The sequence below is a fragment of the Watersipora subatra genome, chromosome 8, assembly GCF_963576615.1.
Source record: "Watersipora subatra chromosome 8, tzWatSuba1.1, whole genome shotgun sequence".
In the NCBI taxonomy this organism is placed as follows: Eukaryota; Metazoa; Bryozoa; class Gymnolaemata; order Cheilostomatida; family Watersiporidae; genus Watersipora; species Watersipora subatra.
This window is the reverse complement of record NC_088715.1, coordinates 47,451,951-47,477,543: the sequence shown is the minus strand read 5'-3', so window position 1 is coordinate 47,477,543 and position 25,593 is coordinate 47,451,951. Positions and strand designations below refer to the sequence as shown.

At 35.8% G+C, this 25,593-nt stretch overlaps 1 protein-coding gene and 1 non-coding gene across 4 annotated transcripts; both read right to left on the bottom strand.

Annotated features, from left to right (window-relative positions):
* Window positions 1-153: 153 nt before the first annotated feature.
* LOC137401449 (protein Jade-1-like) lies at window positions 154-25,445 on the bottom strand. Of its 3 annotated transcripts, none has more exons than XM_068087794.1 (16): window positions 25,392-25,445; window positions 23,307-23,534; window positions 18,653-18,882; window positions 16,078-16,268; window positions 15,050-15,213; window positions 13,247-13,395; window positions 11,660-11,841; window positions 11,139-11,244; window positions 10,075-10,257; window positions 9,256-9,344; window positions 8,098-8,258; window positions 4,251-4,342; window positions 2,647-2,844; window positions 1,764-1,952; window positions 873-1,076; window positions 154-762 (listed from the first exon to the last, which is right to left on the bottom strand). In XM_068087794.1, the coding sequence occupies exons 2-16, from the start codon at window positions 23,347-23,349 to the stop codon at window positions 586-588; spliced, it is 2,358 nt and encodes a 785-aa protein (XP_067943895.1). In that variant the 5' UTR covers window positions 23,350-23,534; window positions 25,392-25,445; the 3' UTR covers window positions 154-585. The 3 variants fall into 3 exon arrangements, with proteins under 3 accessions (XP_067943895.1, XP_067943896.1, XP_067943897.1); XM_068087795.1 differs by having other exon boundaries at window positions 25,382-25,413; XM_068087796.1 differs by lacking the exon at window positions 25,392-25,445 and adding an exon at window positions 25,315-25,335.
* Trnat-agu (transfer RNA threonine (anticodon AGU)) lies at window positions 4,720-4,792 on the bottom strand. The gene has a single exon. It is a non-coding gene; the product is annotated as a tRNA-Thr (tRNA).
* Window positions 25,446-25,593: the final 148 nt, after the last annotated feature.

Below are 25,593 nucleotides of genomic sequence, written 5' to 3'. Positions count from 1 at the left end.
AAGTGCAGAGAGGGAACCTCAAACATCAATAAAACATTCAATATTTGACGTTTGCACGTCAAATTAACTTCCTGTCACAGATTGCATGACAGAGTCCAACTTAACAGACACTATTTAATGTAAGCGATGTATGACATTTAGTACGCATTCTCATTTTGTAGGTGTTTATTCAATCGACATAAGTGCTAGTTTTCAGGACATCACGTAAAGCGAAATGAAAGTTCCTTAGCAACTGGCTTCTTTTTAAATTTACAAATAGACATTTGAAACAGACGAATGTACAGCTTCCACAGGAAGTAAAAAATATTCATCTGATATTTACAAAAATCTACAAAGGAGGAAGTGAAAAAACAACTACTATTGAATCTTTCGGCTAAAGTCGTCTCCCCATTGAGACCATAACTATGTACACGAATAAAGCTATACATAAGGACATATTCATTGAGCTTACGGTGAACTTTACATGAAGTGGTAACAAAACAATGTTTATTGACACATGCTAGCCATGAGGTAATAAATCTAAGATTCATAATCTGTGAGAAAAAAACGCAATAAATACGGAGTTGACAAGCTGCAGCTACAATGCTACACGGTGACGGTATGCCAAATCTTAGCTAGGCTTTCTGTCAAGCGTGACCTTGTGACACGCTGAGGAAACTGGTCACTGACTCTGGGGAACAAAAAGTTGTCAGTTATGTCAAGGTCAGTATCGCTATCTGACATTTGCTCCCTGCCATCCGATTCGCCAATACATACCGATACCTATAGAACAGAGTTTGACACTGATCAATATAATCATAAACAAGCTCGATAAATCTATAACAAAAAATTTCAAGTTGTACAACATTTTGACCACTGTCAGCCGCACTTACCTCATTATCGACATCCTGATAGATGCGAGAACCAATGCTGCCGTAAATGTTAACTCCGTTGTGTAACTGCGGCCTGTGCAGTGTCTTAGGCAAAGGTTTAAAGTAACACGCAAACTTCTGTTGAGTGCGATCTTTCACACCGTTTATATAGGGTCTCGGACGCTTCGTACGGAATATCTTGCTATGTATCTTGTCTTGCAATGCCTATACACAGAAATAAAAAAACTGTCAACAAACTTAGCAAGGACTAGACAGGCTAATAATATTCCATATATCTGGACAAAAAATCGTAACTATTTCACTGACATTTAGCCAAACGGCTTACACACAGTAGTGCCACTGTTCTATGTTCATTCGTAGCAAACTATAGCCGAACAATCACAACTAAATAGAAGGTTGTGTAAGGTGAAGAAAACCAACCAAGTGAGCCAATTACTGTATCAAAAATGGAAAACATACATGAAAAAACACTGGCCGAGTCCTACTGCTCACACAACTACCGGACATCCCAGGCTCCCATTGTGTTTTTGACTAGCTTTTGACTAATCAAAATAACAAACTTAGGGAAATGATCAAAACACTTGAAAAGTAAACAAATTCAAAGAGATAATCGCTACTTTAAAATAAAATCGTAACTTATAATTTCACGCTTGAAAATGGCTCTATGAATACCATGATAAATCTACTAAATAGAAGCAGAATTGTCAACACGCCTTTAGAGTTCAAGCTATGGGCATTAAACAATCTGGAGAGAGCTTCTTCATTGATTCAGGGCCAGTAAGAATACCTTGAAATTTATTTGCTTAGAAAATAACTCTTCACAGATCAATGAACACACAAAAATACTCAGGAAACAAAGCAAAGGTCTAAACAGAAACAAACAACTCTCACCTTGCTTATCTTCCAAGGGTTGCTAGGATGAAGCTCCTCTTGTGTCCTCTGAGGGAAGACAACCCGTTCAGTCCTGCTCATCACAGGTGGGGGAGACGACTTCGCGCTGCTGTCACTGTCAGAATCTGAGTCAGAGCTGGACTTTGCCGGTTCGGGCTTGGTAGTGATTGGTTTCTCATCCCCTCCGTACTAAATGTGGCATACAAAGAGAGTATGATGAGGAAGATATGAGAGCCGAATCACATTGTACCAACAGACTAGCAAAATGGAGAAAAGAGAAAACATACAGAAAGGAAACTAAACATTTTAACAGAATCAATACGGTGAAATAACAAAAGCTGCAACAGGCTTGACAGCGCTGCTAAGTTTAAACCTTTCCAATGCTAGCCTGAGTCTCTCGAAGCTCGTGATGACCTGATAAAAAACTGGAATCGTTCGAGTCGTTGTTTAGGATGCTGAGAGTGGTTTAAGTATTTGCTTGTAAAGATACTTAGCAGTAGCTAAAGCTAAAATCTCAGTCCTTGAGTCTGCCATATAATGTAGTCCTAACTGTCTAGGATAAATCAAAGAAGACTGGAATATAAAGATGAGAATTCTCCTAGCCTGAAGATCGATGAGTCAAATATTGACTATCGAGACCAAAAATGAAATTATGAGCCAATCAGTCAAAACCAAATCAACATTTTACAAAGTTCTTCCTGTCATAACAACATACAGAAACTGAAATATCAGAAGTCGAGCTTTGCAAGACCTTTGGACAAATGATTATCTGTTTTTGTTGAGCATAGAAACAAGATTTACCGAGCATGTCACGTCAACAAGGACAAACCTATTTACAGCTTATTTTTTAGTGATGTGTGACCAACACACAGCGAATACATACGCTTGTGAATGTCCACTGCTGCGGATTATCATAGATAGTTTCGCTGTGGTTCGCATCGATGACGATCTCCAGGTCCGATTGTGACAAATTCATTGACATAATCACTTGTAGTTGTTTTTTAAAAACCTCCTCTCGCGTCTTATAGAACCGTCTTCTTTCTTTCTCCCTTCGAGAAATCATGTAGCAAAGGTTGCGCACCTACAATTTATACATTTTTGTAGTTCAAGGTCATCATGCCAAGGTCAAGGTCATCATACCCTGCCATCTTTACACAAGTAAAAACCTTAATTAATTCAGTTGTAAGTGAAAATACATGGTAACACCTCAGCTCAAGGTAAGTGATTATAGGAAGGTTACTTGTTTTATGTAATGAAAACATGAGCATACTCGTCGAATTACTTGACAGATAGGTCCTACATAGACCGTTGGTTGGCTCCTGAAAGTAGTTTTTATAAAAATCTAAGCGATTCATAAATATCCTTAAAATAATGCCGAATATGCTTCCTTACAAGACTGGAATTTGTTGGTGGTGCGGTGAAATCAATTTAGGAATAATGCACCTCATTGCAATAGCTAAAGACCATATACATTGCTCATACAACTTGAACATCATAGATCAATAGTATTATAATAATCACTATAACTATTATTATAAAATGACTTGATTTTCAATAAATGGAAAAAAGCAATGAAATTCTTCGTTTTTACTTTAGCTGATTTAGAAAAATGAAAAGTTGGTCATTTTAGTTTTTTTCGATATTGAATTATGTAAACTACTGCATAACTATCTATGAAAAATATGTAAGGGAATTGTACTTGGATGTTCCCCAGCTGTAATAACCTCTGAAACTTGCTGGACCTTTTCATATAGCTGGCACATTAACGTTAACAATTATCATCTGAACAGTTTTTAATCAGAATCCAAAAGCTTGAACTTTTGAAAGCTAACTATTCCACTATTCCCTATTTTGCTAAAATTGACATAAAATAAAAAACGCCAGCAACTTGTCTAAAAACTATAATAAACATCCATCTCTGTCAACTGCTGTAGTCCCCCTCCCCCAGGCAGTAACGACTCAAACCAAAGATTAGCAGCGGTTAATATAACAGCAAAAAGCCAACAGAAAATCAAATCACTAAAAGCTTTGAACACTCCACCTTGCTACTGATGGTAGTAAGTGACGGTCTGTGATAAACAAGTCAAGTGGTCACATCAAGGGGTATACAAGTACTAAATAGTCCTATGTTCACTGATTTTGGAATAATCTACATGTACATATGAAACCAACCAATTACATCTGGCAATAGTTTTAACTTACGTAGAACATGAAAGCCAAGAAATTCAAAACCACAAACGAGACGGTAAAGAATCACCTGTATAAAACTGTCCTTAGTGACCTTGACATTCAGCAACAATCATTGGACAAAATCTAAATGTTTGTTTGGTTTCTCATATTTTATAAGCCTAATGCTTTGATAGCTAAGCTAGCAATCCCCTGAATTGACATAGCATGTTCTAATTCCTTGCAGCTTTCCTGAACTATTAGTACTGAAGGGAAGCAATATTATGGCTACAAAAAGACACGTTGGTCCGAAATGCTTACCCTTTCAAGGTCCTGCCTTAATTGAACAAACATCTTCTGTCTGGCCAGCAGACTCCCTTCTTGCTGTTTAACGAGCATATCTTCTTCCTCGGCTGTAATACAAAATGTTCTGTAGAATACATCTTCATATCACTACCAGTAGCATTTTAGTGAGGTACAGAATAGTGTTAACTTTTCTTTTGAGAAGATAAAGGGATCCTACATTAGAACAACCCATTTGAAGACACTTCTACTGAGGGCCTACCTGAATAACTATATGCTTCAAAATCTAAAAAACTTGTAACACATGAAAGCAGAAGAGCATCAGCAACCTGCCATCAGGCTTCCTCAAATCTGTCTTGCCATAATAAATTTGTTTATTGACTTATGAAAACACAAATTGATTAATTATTTAGTACTAACTACGACAATAAAGATCTTGGAAACAAACCACAATAAAAGCGAGTCAAAAAAAGAAGACAAAACGCTAAGCCACCAATGAGGATTGAACTCATGACCTCCTGTTTACTAGACAGGCGCTCTAGCCACTGAGCTATGGCGGCTTATACTATTACCGGCCGTTAATAGCGGTACAAATATGCAAGAACAGATTAACTACTCGTTTACGGCATGAACTTGTTTATTTTTCACTGGTGCGTCCTGTTATAAAAGCTCGATCGACTGCGAACAATCAGCGAAACCGGCCGAGATACTTGCCATTTGTAAAAATTGCACTGCAGCATTACGATTATGTCAGGTTCATGGTTGAAGGCCTGACGGAGGAAATGCATAGCCAGTGCAGAGATGGGCACTCGAGTTAACATGCTTGCGCGAACATGCCCCAAGACAAACTCTCAAACTAATTGCATTGAACAGTTTATCCTGTGTCTGTTACTTACTGTAGAATTGTATCGACTCGAGCACCCTACCAGTGAGAATTGAATTGAATCGAGTTTTTACTGTCACCATACAGGAATTGACTCGATTCTCTACTTTCAATAAAGGTATAAACACACTAGGCGATATTTAGAGCGATATCGCGCTGCGTGGCGCTAATCTGCGCTAGAATTCACCCAGCGTGCTCATCTAGAGCGATAACGCTAGACTTTCTCTGCACAACTTTATCGCTAGCGAGATGCATTTCGATTAGTTGGATTTTACCAGAATGCAATTTTATGGCGGGTAATTATTTCTTATCGATGTTCACCAACGTACAGCAGCGACAATTTGCTATTTTGTTAATATTGAAACATCTTCAGAACGAGCACTGAATTGTTCATAAATTTAATAATAGCACTCCCAGTCATGTGCACCATAACAAACAAAAATTACAAAAAATCCAAGTTGAAAATCAACATTTGGAATCAATCGCTGCACAGGTTGACCATCTTGAGAACGGTAAATATTTAATACATTAGGCCTAAATATAAAAAACCACTACAAAATAAAATATGTATAAAAATAGTGAAAAATATTACAGTTAAAAATGCAATAATCGTTTTTCTTATGTCTCCTTGTAGTGCAGGCAGTGTACAATCCGTGAAAGTGAGATAGGTTTAATAACAAATGCGTAAGTTGTTTACGTTGTCGCCTAGACGGCGCCATATTGACTGACCTAAATTTATTAACAACTCCGAAGAAACTAATGATACGGAATTTTATTGGCAGTTTGTGGGCGTGCCCATTATATCGCTTGCTAGTGAATCGCGCAAGTGTGTTTATGCACACGCTAGCGATATCTCCGCCCTCCTCATGACGCTCGCGATAAAATCGCCTAGTGTGTTTGCACCTTAAGGAAAATGACTCGAGTCACAATGCACCAATGTTTCCCTTTATTACTGCATCGATAGAAAATCTATGTTCGAACATTGATCTCCTAAGTTATCCAATCCGTTACTCGATGTGCGCCAAAAGCGAAGATATCAGTGCAGTCCTATGTTGCCAATCGCACACGTTTTTCCAAAACCTCGATATCACAGGGTATATTTTATACATCCATAATATGTACTAAGCACTAATATAGTATAGCTCTATGGTTTGCCTGCGCACTGGCAATAAGCTTACATATTTATAATTATAAGCTTTGTATCTGCACGTGAATGTTGTTCATTCTTCCGAAAAGCCTTTATATAGCGACTCGCACTTGTACCTATACAAAAACATTGTTCACGGATAGGAGCGTTAACAGATCCACCCAAAACTTTGCCACAATAAATTTAGGAAGTTAGGTTATTATTTTGCCAAAAAACAAACTTGTTACGTAGTTTATCTTCTACTAGCATTCTTCGTTTTGGTTACATTGCAAAAACAATAGCTTTTTTCTTTTGCAGCCGGTTTTACTATACAACAAAAACATTATATTATTCTTTTGTTTTTCAAATACATGAAATCTTGTGCAGAATTTTTTTGCCAATTCAAATTAGTTTTAAATTGAATTTATGTGACAGAAACTCTGCTTTTACAACAAAACAACTGAGTGCATGCCAGCACAAAATGGTAGACATGACACAGCTCCATCGAAAAAAGCAATGAACTCCCTAATGAAATAGTTAATATTTGCTAGGCAAACAGTCAATAGGCTGAGCTAATACTGTAGCTGAATTAGTGATTGTGGGTTATTGTTATTTTGATATGTTGCCGTAAGTCAATTTTTCTGAGAATTGATTTTGTTTATTTGGGAGAATTGAATCGAGTTATTGAAGTTAGGATAGCTAAAGAATTGAGAATTGAACAGCGGTGTTATGCAATGAATTGAAAATTGAACAGCGGTGTTATGCAATGAATTGAGAATTGAACAGCGGTGTTATGCAATGAATTGAAAATTGAATCAATTCTTACACAACATTGGATTCAAAATAATTGAGAATTGAGTTATTAATGTTTTGGATGAAAATTGAATCGAGCCATCTTTTAAAGCCTTATAAACATAGATGCCAATGTGATGCGTGTTACCATAGCTATTTGCCGTGGTCACACGCATCAACACCACGAAGTGATACGCCGTGCAGACAAATAAGGAATGGTTCTAGTCGAGTGAAGGACATCACAACCTGGCTGGATTTTCCATTAATGCTATTAAATTATCGTCGGAATATTTGCATTGCGACATGGTTAATTATTCATTCAGTTATTTACATTGTAGTATTTCGCTCAAAGAGAAAACTCTACATGTTCACTGATGTTTTTATTCTGCACTACCATATCAACGCTAATACTTGTGATTAGCTGCATGTGCAAGCTGCGTACATCAATACAAGTTCCTCTTTTGTTCAGTAAAAAGTAGAGTTATGCATAAAAGTTCTCAGTCTGCTAAGAAGATTGGACGCTGATATTGACAAATTCAGCAGTGAAGATTGGTCCAAATCAGGTCAGAAAGCAGAGAGGAAGAAGATATTGAAAAAAACAGAAGCTGAAGTGAGTCAAACGGAAAGCAGCAGTCAGCGGAAACCAAAAAGCTGACTGCACCGAATAAAATTTTTAAATGCTTTCATTTTGGTTTCTGTTAGTATAATGAATATCGTTTATGTCATTCGTTTTTTAATATTATATCTTAGAAACCTGGAACTTCCCCTCTGCATTATGCTGATTAATAAATACCACAGATGCACCATGCACTCATGCACCAATAAAATATATTAGATAATTTTATTTACCCTGGCTAAGAAGTTGATTTCTCAAATACTCAAGTATAACGCTCTCCGACTTTTGATGATGAAATTAGCGACGAAAAATGGAGCATCTTATATTTGGGTGATTAAAGTATTTAGTTTTTCGCAGCCGGAGGAAAAGTGTTCTAACAACTTTCTCGTATAGAAGTTAAAGATTATAGCAACAATAAATATGTATACTAAAAGCATTGTGTACAAACCTTTGGGCGCTAATAGAGTGTTTCCAAAATTGGCTTTTCTTTTTAGCTTCCAGTATTCATAGACGAAGCCAACGAGGTCGACATCGTATTTCTCATCAAGCGAATCTACAATCTCCTTCACTGTCACCGTTTCATAAAACTTCTTTTCCAATTCTGATAATCTAAAATCAAATTATTAACTTTACATGAGACCTATTATTACATACTATAACAAAATAAAAAACATAGTTGAACGAAGAGACAGGGCGATCACTCATTCACCACATTTGGATTGGTTATTTTTAATAAAATGCACACAAGAATGCTAACTTCCGTTGGTTAATCAATGAGGCAGTCATGTAGTATATTATTTGCCAAGTTTTCATACGCTTTTGTATGGAAAGGCGTTTCCATGTAGTGACACCTAGGTGCCGAAACATTACGCTGGACTGACAAGCAGATCATGTCTTCCTAAAGCGCAATAGTAAAATAATGGTTGTGCGACGCCTTATGTCAATGTTGTAACTTCAAGAGGTCAAGTGCGACGCTGTTAGAGGCTCAGGCCGTTTCCACGACAGGAAGATGGCGCATCGCACATGCTTTCACTTCTAAACAGCGACACAGAACCATGACAGAATGAGAGCAACACGGCTGTTTCCATGATGACATTGCGGCGCCACATGGGGGTGTGTCGCTACACTATCGCCATGAAGAAGCTTAGTAAATATAATACTCCTCGTCTTCACTTATTTCCGATTGCTTTTAAGAACAAGGAGGAAAACAGGAAAGTACAAGTTTTTGAGAAGGAATAATTGCAAGCAAATATAGTAGAGAGATTAGCCTGTAATTGAAGGCATGCATGTTCCGTGAGAATTTGATGAATATTAGATAATGAATTTTGTATGCTGGTGCATGAAGCAAGCTCTGCCTCATCAAGTCTTATATTTGCACCATTTCGCTCAAACCTTGAGGATGACAAGTGATGAACGTCCTTGCCATCCTTGAGTCTTGAGCGAAATGATGCAAATATAAGATAAAAGTTGTTGAAAAGTAAGAAGGTAAGGATAAACAAGGGTATAGAAACGAAATAGAAAAACAAGAAGAGGGTCAGGAGAGAGAATAGAAGTTGATGGGAAAAAAGGGGAAGCAAAGAGCGTGAACAAGGACTATTTCATTTACTTTTGACTCCTTGCATCTGCCTTCTCCTGTTCAGTCATGTTCTTCTTCTCCTTTTTCGGGGAAGCAGACGTGTGTCGTGGACAATAGGCCTACAAAACATAAGAAATTATTACTACGCAAGTGTAATCCATTCTACCGGTAGGGTTAAAAAATTATGTATTTTACATCCGAAAATATAACAATTCTGTCTAATCACATTCCCACAACCAACCCAATTCGAAACAGAACCAAGATGAAACCACCGCTAGACAAACCTTCCCATGATGCATCACTGTTGAGTCAGCTTTATCCGAATCTATAGTTTTACAAACAAGCCTGCAGTACACCGGAATGAATCGTTAAATTAATTCTGCCAACCAGAAAGAAATGCAGTCCTACATGCAGGTAACTCCTCTTGATAGAAATGATACTGGATGACCAGACGACATTTTTTCAAACACATAAATCAACATAAAAACCCTACATGCAATTCAGCACATTACTGAGACAGTCTCGTAAGGTGAGTAATTTTCTCCACATATTAGTAAAACCTCAGTTTCATCTAGTGCATGAGGAGATTTCCTGCTGTAACATCGCTTAACAGATATTGAAAAAACAAACGCTAACATATGATGACAACAAGCATAACGCTAAATAGAACAAATATAAATGAACACACAGACGCAGAGACAAACATGAGGTACAGTCTAGAAACCAACAGCCGTAGTTGAAAACGTACAACCCATAGGGAGACAGACACAGGTGACACACCAAGAACTCAGAGATGAAGCGAGAAATTATGTATGAAATGTAAAAAATGACGAAAGGACTTCAACTAACCTGAAGGTGAATGCTTGCACTCTCATCTTCCTCCTCCTCTTCATCGACTTCCGTCCGCATGTCGAGCTTGTGCTCAAAGGCGCATGTGACGTGGAAGGCGACTTTGCAAGTCTTTACATGACACTGGATGGGTGCTCCCTCCTTTACCTTGCATAGGCAGCATAGCAGGTTCCAGCGAGTTGGCTACAACAGAACCCTCCAAATATCAATATGAATTATGTAAGAAATGAATGCTGCAGGGAAGTTTAGCACTAGTAATCCACTTCCTTGCTGTTATCATACTCGCTCCCGAAAAGGCACATGTACTTTGTAACCTGAACAAGACACTGCTATACTTAACAGAAAGTACCAATCACAGAGGTGTCTACCTTAAAAGTTTCACATCGAAAATTGCCAAATTTGTTTACTAGTATAACTAGCTTTTATTGATAACCCAAACAATTCCCTAACAATGAATAATGCACCATTAAAATAATCATGTTCAATTTGTATTTACATACAAAATAAATGGGCCGCCCTTGATGCCACAGAAATAAGTTTATAATGATTAATATATTAACCATAATAATCATTTGAATTATCTCAACATAATTGGAGAGAGTAAATCAGTCTTTTGTTTTAAATAAAGTAACTTCAACGACTGTTATTTCTTATAGAAGAATTCAATAGGCCCATCAGAACCTTGGTATTTATTTATCATCCATGACTTATTAAAATGAGTACACAAAACATACTCGAACTTTTCTAACATATTCTTCAAGTTTTAGAAAAAGGGGCCTCAGAGTTTTCCACAATATTTTTGGACATGTAAATTACATGAAAGCATTTAGACAAGGTCAAGGTAACTTTTATCACTTTGCTCTTTTACTGCATGACCGAATGCTAAATGCATAATTGATCCAAAAATAAAACATGTTGGACATAATCACATAAGCTACTGCATATTCAACTTTGTCATAAACAGCGAAACCTTTTGCTTTCAATCGCAAGCTTCCACATCTGCCTTCTACGATTGGCAGTATTTTTCTAGCTTCAGATGCATGCACTGAATTAGATGTTTATACCTTTATGTCCTTTATCTTAGTAACAGGCTCCATCTTCTCAGCGTCACCAATACTGACTTCTGGAATCCAAAGGGCGCAGCTTACATGTGCCCACTTCTGGCCACTCCTGTAAAGATGGCGAGATAGATAGATACCAAGGCGCATAGACGAAGGAGAACAACTCCCTTTCAGTGCAGCTGATGCATCAGGTGCAGTGCGTATTGTGACAAGCTGTTGTTTTGCTCGCTCCGCTCGCCGGGGGACAACTCCGCAAAAACAAGTTTGTCAAGTCAGGCTATTTACACCTCTAATGCAAGTACTCACAACGATTAAAACTAACAGAGCGAAGTTGCGTCTCTTTAATACTTGTGTGCTAGCCCACAGGACATCATCGGCACAGACCCTTTGTGCAGACAGACATTCAATAAAGTAACATAGCCAATTCCAACAGTGAATATCCTAGCGATAGTTCTACTAGCACTGAGGTAAGTCAAGAACGCTGCTAGGATATCATGAAGGTAAGAGCAGGGAGTGAGACTCACCTTGTTGGCTTCATCGCCCCGCCTTTCTTAGGACAGAGTTCACACTGTGGTTTGATGCCGAGAGCACATGTACGACAATACCACTTGCCTTCTGGAATGTTTTGTACACCGTAGCAGGCCTGATGTACACACACATCACAGCCATCACAGAAAACCATCTCATTAGCGTCCTCGCTGTCGGGCTACAACAATACTCACACAAATCAACTTTTCCCTGACACACTACACTTGGATTGCTCTTTGAAACATTTAGATGAGCTCAGCTTGAGCAACCACAAACATATCTCATGAGAACCTAGAGATCAAGACGGCTGTTATTGAATCTATATCAGGATAGGAATGCATCATTATTTTTTCAATTTAAATTGATTTCTTCTGTTTCGGATAAATTTGAATTTTTCGCTCATTGTTGCTCACTCAAATTGTCTGTGAATCGCGTTGCACATCAGAATGCTTGTAAACCCACTTTTTAATATTAATACCTTACATGCTTTAATTTGACCTTGTATTCAATATTCATATAAAATTATACTCTACAAGCTACACATAAGTTAGTGGAATGAAGCTACTGGCAGTTTGACACAAAGTAGGAATGAAAGTCAGAGACATAAATAGGCACTAGGAAACATTTAAGCACATTCTTCCTTGGTGTGATCGATGCTGTTGATCAAGCAGAATATAAATACCACCTTGCCCGGTGTTTTAGTATCTAGCTGTTTTTTGATTTTTGAGTGAACGAAAACAAAAGCGAAGAATTCTCAACTCTTGCACTTACGTTAGTGTCATGACATTTATTAAACACAGTAGTGAGGAGAAAACTGTGCCAGTTACGGTTGCTACCTTACAGTTAATCCTGCTTTGAGGGTAACTAAATAAACTCCAAAACACACACTAAGAATATAACTATTCTCAATGAAATGAAAAAGGCAAGGACAATATTATGTGAATTATAAGTGTTAATATGACAATATGTGAATTACAAGTGTTAATGTTATGCAGTGTGCATAATAACTGAACTAGTAATGACACAAGTGAAAGTAAAATAGCTGAATCAAAGTGACCCTAGTTTTACAAATTGTATCAACAACAGTCTGACAAAGGCTAGTGCTAGTATAAAAGTGTAAGACCCTTAGAACCGAGTCAGTTGTGCGTAAAGCATTAATTAGCGGGAATTACAAGCAAACAAAAAGGAATAAGTAAGGAACCAACTACTACCATAACTGTAAGTTAAACTATAATTTTTACTATTGCAATTAAAGATAGTACACTCCAGATAAGTTTCACTGGGATGTACAGATACTGGATGAGAATAACCGGAAGAGGGGAGTTATATACTCAATCGGGCAAACTTCATCAATTGTATTTGACAATGCTAGCAAAACTTTAGGCCCCAGATCATGTTCAAATAATCTATCGAGCTTGTTTAGCCAAATTAACCTATTACAAGTCTCTAAGATTATGCAAAATTCAATGTTTTCACTAATAGTTTACCCACGACCTCCATGTGTTACACATAGAAACAACCCTTCTATCGATTAGGAATGCCAAATAACTCATGGAAAACCTTGCAAATGAGAAGACAATTACCGATTGGCAGACGTTACAGACGCTGTTTTCATCAAATTCGACACCGAGGCCTATTGTATTCTTTTTAATGTTCTGCATATTCTCGTAGCATGTCACCTCTAGTGCCTCCATAATATACTCCAGCATATACTCAGGTGTCGGCTCAAGCCCTACAATACATAACAAATCCTGACAGGTGTCACACCATTAATCAAATAGCAGACAAGATCGCAGACTTGTCTCACAACAAATACTGTTCATTTTTCACTCAACTGTTATAGGCAAACTTGTAGCCTTTACTGTTGTGAACACAGAAAAAACAAAGAAAATGCTGGCAATTGTCACACTTCATATCTACGATTATTGAGAGAAGCATCTCAGATCATTTGATAGTGATTGCAACTGGCAATGAAAACTTTGACATGAAAGATCCAGCATGTTTATAGAGGATTGCACATCATTTACTTACCTTCTCTCAGTTAAAGATGGACATATAGACAAAATTTGTGTAGATCTCATCAAAATGAGTTTCTATCATTTACAATTATTTTTGTTTGAGGTTATCTGACTGGCGGTACGTTTGAAGATTAAAATCGATAAAACTTGATCGCGGTTAAAACACTCAGGCCAAGTGAAAGCGTAATTATGACATATACTATGGTTGCAAAGAGACCAACAGAATCAAAACGCACGCTTAATGCTGCAACTTGAATAGCTGATATCAACTATTGCAATGATCAAAACTTTTGACATCATTTTGCATGTATTTTTCTTCTGAGCGTTTTAACTGCGACCAAATTTTGTAGATTTTAATCTTGAAACATCCTGGCAGTCAGACCACCTCAGACATAAAAACAATTGCAAATTATAGAAAAATACCAATGCTTCCTGATATTATAAAATTTTGCGTGATTTCATTTTTAAATAGAGATGTTTGTGTGGTTCATAAACAAAAACTAGCATTTACTATTAGTTTCCTATCAATTAGATGGCTTTCATGATTTCATGAGTGCAATAGACACCATAATTCTACACTAGTAGAGTGTAATGTTAATACTGTTACACAGTCAAACCTCTATTTATAATCATCCCCCCCCATGCGAAATCTCCAGCATACAAGGTAAAATTTGAATGGAAATTTGACTCTACACCCACGAAAACTTTTAAAATAACATTTTAGAAGTGTATTATAACATTGGAATTTGATGAACACAAATGAAAAGGCTAGAGTTGAGTCATAATAAAATCTGGAAGAAAATCCAAGTATCTATGAAAACAATTTTCATTAGTTACGGTTTCTTTATCAACTTTATTTAGGCGTATAATTTAGTTTTTATATAGTTTTATAGAATACATTTGAAGTATTTATTTGTAGGCTATTGCGCTGTGGGAAAAATGAAATCAACTCAACAAATCTTCCTCGAAATATTCACTCCAATATACAATGGTTTGACATACAAATCCAATCTTGAAACGAATTAACTCTGTAAGCAATGGCTTAGTGGTTCTCATTGCCCTAGGACTCTGCTTGCTACGCGTGGTGGAAGTGATATTCACTGTAGCTCCACCGTGATGAATAGACAGAACATTACACTTCTGTCGATCATGAAGTCTGAGGGACATACAGATTTTGAGATTATATGGTCAATAAAATATCCATAACTCATCTTCCACAGGCTTATTTATTATTACAAATTGGTTATCCGCAAAAAAGTTTGTTAATAGTCTCTTAATACAATATTAGCACCTAAAAGTGGCTGAGCACCAACGGCCACTGACAATGCATAGCCAAGTGAAGACAACCAAAATGAATAAGTGACCTACCCATATCAACTCGTTCCTCGTTGTATTTTTCAAGCCAAGCCACATCCAGGTCATCGAGATCGTACCTACAGACGCTGTCAGCTCTCTTGTACGCATCATTGTACTCATGAGATGTGATGCTAAATCTTGCTGAGTCTTCGTGTGTGAGAATGTATTTTTCCCCTCTAACAATCAACCATACAAGTCACCATTAAGACCCTATTGCACTCCTTTAAAGAGACAGACCTTATCACATGTGATTCAACTTAACAAGTAATGTAAAGAGATGACAAAATGTTAGCATAGCTGGGGCTGTGAACATTTTATCACATCTAATACTACGTTTCGTTACACTAATTGCTTGATTTTTGACAAGTCCCTTACTGTTATATTACTGTAACCATAGTGTTCATGCCATTTCACAACACCCTAGTAACCAATGACAACAAACCCACACAATTTTACCTTCCCAATAGACTAATAATAAAGATTTTTGTGCTTAATATCAAATTTCAGCTATGAACCTTTAAAAGCATAAAAACTGCTAGTAACCTAAAAATAGCATTCTAACATTCTAAACACTCAGAAACCCAACTGTCCAACTGTTGTTAATGAGCTGCTTCAACCTAATATTTGTTTTTAAAAGTTGCAAATAGTTCAAGTGCCACGCTCATCGTCTTCTTTGTTACGTACAGAACAAAACTAAAATCGGTGACTTTGATAACAAAGAAAACAAAGGCGAAAAATAAGCATGAAAAACTTCCCAATTCATTACAGACTCGCAGGAACAAAGAAAACTGTTAACATTATAGCCAGCGAGAAAATTATGTTCAAGGAACATGCGTATGGTAAACACGTCTCACCCACCACATCCTTGTATCTTTCATCCTCACTTGATACCTTTACTTAGTTGCTACGAGCTCATATCTTTGCAGGAAACAAATGCTTGTGCCTTTAAAATTATTTACGATTTTGTACACGATTTGTATTTTTATGGCGACAACACAGCTAGGTAATATAAAATTTTGAGCAAGGCAATACAAACTCACAGTTTAAAAGAGCCCGAACGTGATGGTGGTTCCAGTTGCGTGACCTCAGCCTTAAACTGCCTACTGGCATCAGGGTTTACAGGCACCTGCACCCCTTTCTCCCAGTCCTGTCTCCAAGTGTCACCTATCAAGATATATTCTTCCATGAGCAACGGCTCCGAGTCAGGCATCTTCATAGCGCTGATCAGATCCTGCAAGAAAATCAACCATTCAACTGTACCGATTGCCCACAGATACCACATAACAGAGGGTAATAAAAAACATGCCCTGGTGCACTAGTTTATCCTACATTCCCAACTTTCCAGTTTAAATTGCGAATCAGTTTAATTTGCTAACATTATAATTTTAACTTGCTTATATATTCGCTAATCAAAATCTAAGTATATACAGGAGTTGCCTACTCATGTACAATGACCTGGCAAGCGGAGCCAGTCATAGGCTTGCATTTACATGTTACACGAATTCGTACAAGTAATGATGCACCCATTCTACTGATACTTCAGTGATATGGCCTTCTTTTAAAACCAATCTGACTAGTGATTTGATCTTCAAAGCATTCATGATTTCTGCAAATATTAACGCATATAGTTACTTTATTGATTTAACCTTAACTTTGAGAATTTTACAATTCCACATATTTGTAATTTTATTCCACTCATTGAGAAAACCAACTTATCATCCATAAACTTTCTTACTATTTCATTTTAAGTAATCTAACATCGAAACTTAATAACAACAAATTGAAAAAATTCAATATAAAAATCTTTACTATAATAAGAGCCATGTCTGTGCGTCTGTCCAAAGCAACACTAAAAGTGTTATGAAAAAAATTGCCTCGCATTTTAATTGAACTCGAATGCTCTATTTCACAGCCCGCCACACTAATCACTACACCACTCAGCCGCCTTGCCACTTCATAGAATAATTAAGAGCATATTGTTTACTCATGACGATCTCTCATGGTGCACTGGCCTGCCAAATATACTAATTTTTATAATACTCTTATTTTATGTATCACTTGTGACCAATCTGAAGTCAACTGAAAAGAGGCATGAAAAACAATTGAAATGGTGAAGCGGAATTGAAAAACAAAATCCCCTACATCTACATGTTACAAAATATAAAAATGAGACCAAAAATTATAATCACAATTATATATAAGTGTGCCAAATGAATAAATATGTTTGTGAACATTTTCCTTTGCTGGCATTGCGAGTGGTGAGTAAAGTCAGTCCATAATCATTTGATTGATTAATATGTAACAATTTAAGATATTTACAAGCACTCTGCTGATCATCTGCATCATGCAAACAACTGTCGATATGAGGAAAACAACACACAAGTTTAGAGTGGAGTGGTTATAAACTCGGTGATTCCTGCTGAAGTAGTTTGGGAAATACTTCGGCTAAGCCCTAGTCATTCTTCACATGAGAAAAGCATACTGAGGATAAACCTCGTGTTACGACTAGCCGCTCTATATTATATAGAGGCCATCATCAACGGTACACTAATCGCTCGTGTAAACAGATGATCTGGTGTACCAACAACTTTCATAGCAATCGTCCAAATAGACTAAAAGTAGCATTGCGAAACCAACTCATCACGAGTCGGTGGGTTTTCGTGTTGAGCTGTTGAAATTTGCAAAGCAAGTTTCAATTTATTTACACTAAGATTGTTCGATCGCAAATGAACTGAAGAGATGTGACATTAGATCATCTCTTATTCTTTTAAACTGTACGAAAGGACTGAAATTACTTTATGCAGTTTGCTTTTGCTCGTACATTCAAGGAGTGGCCAGATGGCAACATCACCAACGCTTTTGCCAGCACGCAATCAGTGGCCATGCAAATCCAAAACAAAAGACATGAATAGTGGGCAAAAATAGTAATAAAAAAAAAGGAAAATTGAATTTGAAAATAATCAAGTGTTCACACATAGAAGACTGCTGCGATGTCAAGAAAGTAACACTGTTTCTGTTGTTCTAATTTTTTTCATGTTGATTTTTTTGTTAGCAACAAACAATGGCTGAACCAAATTGAGCATGAATAAAGCCATTCAGTTTTAAGCTAAAGCTACTGACTGTTTCTCTCAAATCAGAGAAAGCTAGCTGCAGTTTTGCCAGCCCTCTAAAACCAAGCTAACTTCTGATCCGTTGGCTAGTAATCACAATGAGTTGGTATTTGTCATGTCTCAACAGATATGGTAGTATCTATTATAACTTGCAGATGGCAAATGAAAATATAGAGCAATTAAAGTACTACTTAATCCTCTTGAACTCAAATCAACTTATACTACAAACAAAACGCCACAGGAGAAAGAAAATATTATTTCAGACTTCTGGTAAATCTATCACCTTTTTAGCTACAATATTTTATTATAAACCAAATATGCTTTTAATCATTTAATGTAAGTTAATGATATGTCAGCGATAGATAAGGGTAACTTTATAGAAATGATGCACTCCAGATAAAAATCTGGGGCTTTAAATCATTGACCAGCGGCTTATACACATGAAATTGTGTCAAATCCATACATGAATAATTTTATACGTGGAATATGAAACTAAAATTCTAACCTTCCTGAACAGTTCTGCAGGCTTATGTTTATCCTGGTTGTTACTGTTCCTCACAACGCTGTCAGCAAACTTGCCCCCTGTACTCGGCCTCACAGAAGACGAGTCATCGTCGCTGTCCGACTGCTGTGAGCTGACATACTTCCTCTTTTTTCCTGCACTTTTTCCTTTACCAGCGCTCTTTCCTTTACCAGAACCCTTCGCTCTCCCAGGGAATGGGGACATACCTTTACCTAAATAATTTCATAAATTTTTAAGGCTACACTAAAGAGCTTCATCCCAAACCGCTAGCATTAAAATATTGATAACGGTCTACTACACACCAATAAACACAACAGACCATTAAATATCATCATTAAAATTCTAAAAGCCAATTGGATTCACATATATGATACAACCCAATTTTCTTTCCGCATGCAACAGCATGACTTCACATACACTTTTTGAAGCTTAGCGAATAAAGATACCATGTATTGTGTAGCCGTGTAATTAACACTGCTATGTAGTAACCAATAACGCAATTTACAAGCTATTAATTAACAAAAAACGGTTATTTGAGAAACAGACAAAAATTTACACATCTGGGTCACAAATACTGGTACATTACAGAGTGAAATTGATCCTTACAAGTTGTTCTAGAATCTAGACAGCCAAACATAAACGTGTTTAAATGAAATCCTCTCCAACAAGAAAATTTAGTGAAGAACTGATTTAGCTATTTCTATTTTTAGACAGAGTGAAAGTGATTATAGCAAATCGTTCTAAACAGTTAAACATAAACATGCCTCTACAACAAGAAATTTAGCTATTTCTAATCTCACAATCATAATGAAATTGTTTGGCCTGTTCAGAAACAATGACGGAAGCATAAGCAAGGTGTCAGTTTTTTACACGAGTAAGAATGTATTGAGACAGTAATTTTAAACAGTCATACATTTATAATTTTGTAGCACTAGCCTTATGCATGCAGTATTCTTAAAAGAGTCATGTGTTCAGTGAGGTGTTTATCTTTCAAAATAAATAAATGATAGATGATGAAATATTTAGAAAGAAGAATAAACTCAATTGATGCATCGAACTGGAAAGATATATTTTTGTACTAACTCTGGCAACTAAATATACTAAGGTGATATGAATTACTGTCTTGCTTATATATTGAACTGATAAGAAGTTGTAACGCGCTTGTTACTGACATTTTGTTGGACAGTTTAAAATTACTAGAGTTACTGTTATGGTAATACAACTTTGATAAAATATTGTGGAAACTTTCCTATCTTGTAAAATTAATATTTACTAGGAGCTACTTACTTTTTTGTTACTAACAACTATCTTTGTTGCTCCCATAATGTAAGCCTCCATTTACATAAATTCCACTGAACATAAATAATTTATGTGAAGTTTTTGCTTCGTATTACATAAAAAATTCCGTATAACATAAAGCGCCTATTGTATATATTTTAGTTTATTCTGGGCATATTTTCTGCGGTATAGATCTTGCTGTAGACAAGAAAATCAATTGATTTTGACATCGAAGGTGTTCATTCCCTTAACTTAAGGTGAAATTACCATAATCATGGATTCAAAACCATGTGTAAGTGATGAGAAAAAAAGACAAAATTGTCAATAAAAACCAATCATACCACAGCTACGGTACGGGTATCAAATTAAGATGTTAAGTTTTTTCATTTTTAAAGGGTTGAGTTTACGAAGATCTGGGAATTGATATGGCTATTTGCATGTATTTTACGGTTCGTATAATGTAAAATCCTTAGAACACAAACTCTCTTCATTGCAATGCGGACTATTCACAATGTAGGAGAGTCTACTGTATCTTTTCATGAATAAAAGCTGGAACTAACTGAAAACAAGTATCCAAACAAATGCTTAGCAACTAACACCGTCACCTTCTGAAATACGCACCACTTGGATGGTGGCTAGCAATGAATCGCTATAAAAAGTCAGCTTTATGAAACTGACTGGCACATTAACCTTCAAGTTTGTAGGTATAACGGATGTTATTAATAGTTAAAAATATTCTGTTTCAAATGGGACGCTTAATTATGAGGCTAGGTTTATGCATTCACCTTCAGCATTGGCTTATTACTCGGTGAGTCACATACACGGTTTCCACGAGTGAAATGGATTTGGAGTTGCCTGCTGCGAATGAATTCACACCCTAATGTTCCATTGTTGTGCTATATAGATCTTTCTAAGATTGGCAATGTATCTCTCAAAAGAAAACTTGTTAAAATAGACTAGCTATCTCACAGCAAATGTCTTCACACAAATTTAGTGAAACGAAATGGCGTCCAATTTTACTGTTCATATTTTACCGTATCTATGATTTGGAGTGGAAACAACTCCGAACCCATTTGAAAAATAGAAACATAATGATAGTCACCACACTGTAGAGCAGCAGGATTATTTGCCAGGAAGCTTCTACTATTCTAAAGCAAACTTTTGAGAACTCCATTTTCTAACATTCAATGATCAATTGTAGAAAGTATGTAGAAAGTGTTTGGTATGACTCTTCTTATTGCATTCCATATTTCATCAGTCATTTAGATTTTTCACCTGAATATTTTCTAAACTAACCCAATCTATTGAAAGTGTTTTGCAATTGGTTGTCGATTTATTTACTAGTTGCTAAGGAAGAGCACCTGTGTACTCACATATGCTCATTACTAATTATAATATATTATATATGAACTTCATCTATACAATGTAGCTAAAATCTATACGTAACTGATCCAACGGGTCACACACTTTTAACAATGAGAGAAAATAAGTTAAAGTCTCCTCTAGTAACTAGTGAGAACATTGAAGTGGAAGATTCGCTCACTAATACAGTTACTATGTTTTATGGACATTCATAGTCAAACCAAACATGCCGATAACATTTCGTTACCAAGGCTATCATCAACAAAACATTTTCATAGCCGATCACGATGTTGAATGGTGGCATTGAACGCATGGTGATTGTTGAAACATTGGTTGACAATTGATTCATCTTTGTTTGGAAATTACTTCTTTTTAATTTTGATAAATATATGCATGGATATAATAATAGATACAATCGGTTTATTATATCAATTATATCTGTGAATACATATCAATAGCTTACATACTATTTAATGATATGTGTTAATTTACTGACACCTCATCAACTACTCACAAAATGACGGACAGATCTATATAAAGTTGCAACAGCCTGCTTTATGCTGGAAATTGTCTCCCCCTGTTACTAATATGAAAATATTATCAATCACTTATATAATCTATGATGAATGCATTAAAATCTGTCTGTGATTTTAAACAACTCTAATACAAACCATTTTAATTTAAATTTCATCTATAATAACATACTAATTATAACATACCATTAACAAATTTGACTTGATTTTAACTTTGAACTTTAACTTGATTCAAAACAAAATTGATCTTAAATTTGACTTGATTCAAAACAAAATTGATCAACAAATTCTGGTATGTCTCACAATAAAGATTCTGAGTTATATCAGAACATTTGTCAAATTCCAACTATAGCTGGGGTGACTACGTAGTTGTGTAAAATAGAATTAAAAGCAAACAATGTTCATGTTCAGACAAGTTTAGCAACGACATACTGACATTGCCAACAAAATAGTAGGTGGAACTGAAAACGTTTAACTCATCATAACACATCAGCACATTAAACGAGACATTGATTTAAAACTGGAAACTTGATTTTAAAACTTCAATGTAGTAAGATTGCTCAACTTCACTATATTTTCCATAAAATAAAATAGCGATCCTTTATACCTATGTAAATTTATTTGCATATTAAAATTCAAATGCTAGCTAGTAAAGAGCTTGATGAGTCAATGGATTGACACACTCCAAAAAACCAATACACACAATTATAGTCTATACAGTTTAAACGGCTATCAAAGCAGATGTATGTCAATGTCAAACATGCATCAGCATTTGATCAAGTATTTTAACTCTTTCACTATGGAAAGCCTTTACAAGGGCTCGCCTTTGTACCTTTACAAAAACGTTGATCACAAAACACAGAATTAACAGATCAACCCAATATTTTGGCACAATAAATTTAGGATATTTGGTTATTATATTGCCAACAAATGGGTCAGTAAGTTTTTTTTTCACTCAGAATTCACAGCATAATCTCATGGCTTCTCAATTTTTGTTATTTTTGGTTTAAGGCCAATGAAAAGATATGTAAACAGAGACGTAAACAAATTTTTGTTAGTGAAATTCTTCATCATTGGGGCTCAGATACTTCTGACAACTATATTTTTAAATTAGAGGATGGGATCTCAGTTTTGACTAAACTGCGAAAAATAGCATTTTCGTTTACATCCAGTAATTCCAGTTTCATCAAACAAAAAATGTTAAACCTGGCTCTTGTTTTTCCAAAGCATGTATTCTTGGGCAGAATTTTCTGCTGATTCCAAAAAAGACTTTAAGATTGGCAGATTTGACAACAAAAACTTTAGATTAACTCTATGACACAAGTTCTAGCTTTTACAGCAAAAATATCGAGGGTACACTAGCAAAGGTTTTTCGGCATTAATTCTGTAAAAATGAGCAAAATATTACGCAGTGAAAGCGTTAGGGGTTTTTAATGAATTTATAAATGAAATATGAAACTCACCAGCAGCATCATCGTGGCCAGATTTCCGTCTATGTGCAGGCATGGTTAGTCCAGAGAAAGCAAATCTTGTGACTCAATCACATTGTACTCCAAACAAGACGATCATCCGAGTTTGTTTTACTAGTTATACTTTAATGGTCCAATAAATCTTTGTTTATACTAGGAGACACTACCATCTGTTGCAGACTGTCATAAATTATTCAAATTCCAATGATTCTGCCTTGGTTCCTACAATGATAAATGCTATAAAAAGCATTACAAATTAAATTATACTATAGTGCATGCAATTACCAAAAAAACTGTTTTAAGCTGTGAAGGTTTGTGAAATTGTTGAATTACCCCAGTATTTGAAGAAGCCTATTTATGTTTTAATCCCTTGGAGATTTTTGACCGATATAAAATGTGTTGGTTTCTTTTGAGCCCAACGGTTTCTATCGTTCACAACTCAAGGTATAAACGGAAAACACTTGAGCAATATCTCTAACATCATGTTTTATATAAGAGGAGTTTAGATCTTGAGATATTTTTAAATTTCCTAGTATCAGTTTTGTGCCTAACACCAGCTTAGAATCCCTAACGAATATTGAGTTTAGACATACAATCGTTCGTTTTTTCGTGACATCATTCTATGAGTGTGGGACTGTGAATTATCGTAGTAGGCCATATTTGTAGACAAATTTTACCGTTGAAAACACGAAGCTTCTGCAATTAATTTCCACAACCTACGCTGAAAACTCTTTTCCAGAGAATCCCGATATAAACTCAAAATAACACAAAAAATACTATTCAATAACGTAAAGCGAACGAGACTGATGATTGTTTGTCTACAAATATGGCGGCTTTTCTGCGAACGAGCACATGTGCAGACGAATTGATGCCGTCAATAAAACGAAGGATGTAACCAAAATGCTTTATACACAAAATTGACCAAAATGTTTATCATTTATCTTCATCAAAGAATAGCCTGTGGCGTATCCCATATTTTTTCAACTTTTCAGAATGAAAGTCATTAGACACCAACATGCATCACAGGAAGTAGCGATAAGAGGACTGTTTAACGTTATGACAAGTGTAATGGACAGTGAAGTCAAATCAATAAAATTGTTTGATAGTTATTCCTTTAGTAAATCGAACAACCAAATATTCTCTTTGCAAAGTATTCATTAGCTAACAGCTATAAATTAAATTCAAGGCTATATTTCAGTCGCAACTCTTTTGTAAATGTACAGTTGATTTCTAATTTTCAGATCACTGATTGCAACATATCTCATTAGGACACATTTGATTGGAACAGATGTACTCCCGAGACTATGAAAAAGACAACAAAACTAAGTAGTGCAAACTGTGTCAACAACATTTGATGCTAACTAAACTCACGCCACACATATCACATCACTGCAATGCATAAGTAAACTTGCAACATATCATGTATCTTGTAGTTTAATGTTAGCCCTAATACAATGTTTAACATTTCCATGATGACAGGGCTATTTGTACTTTTATTTTGTCAGATATGTTAGTATCAATTAGAGCTTGCAGTATACAAATAAAAAATATACAGTAATTAAAGTACTACTTGGTCCTCTTAAACTCAAATCGGCTTATCTTACAAACACTACAGCAGAGAGAATGTATTATTTGAGATTTCTGGTAATACATGTACGTCACCCTTTTAGCATTAAGCATTTATTATAAAACTAAATATGCTTCTACTTTACGTGAAAGCAATATCAGCGATAAATGCAAGTTTACAGAAACGATGCACTTCAGATATGTAAAGGAAAATGATAAGAGCATCGACCAATATTTCCCCACAGACAAAGCAACATTCTAAAATATAGTGAGCTAACGATATATTGCATAACTGGCGAAACTGTGACTAATTACGCTTGATCGAGTGAAGGGGAGTTGGACTAGCAACAGGACTAGGTGCAAGACAACCAGGGAAATGACAAGGGCATTATTATGGCGTGTAATACTGTCTCAAGCATAAAAACGTAACACTAACCAGACGATAAAGCCTAAAATAAGCTACTATGCAATGATGAATTGAACAATAAATAAAATTTTAATACATATGTATACTTTGTGCGAGTTACAGATAGTGTTTTTCTTTCCTGCAGTTCTCCCTGCATTTACCCGCGAGATGCGAGACAAACTAATTCCGCGGTTTAGAATAAAACTCGTTGTTATGATTTTGGGTAATAATTTTATTTATAATTAAAATAAATAAAATTAATAATTATACAAAAATAAAATAACAATAATGTAATTTACCAAACTAAAA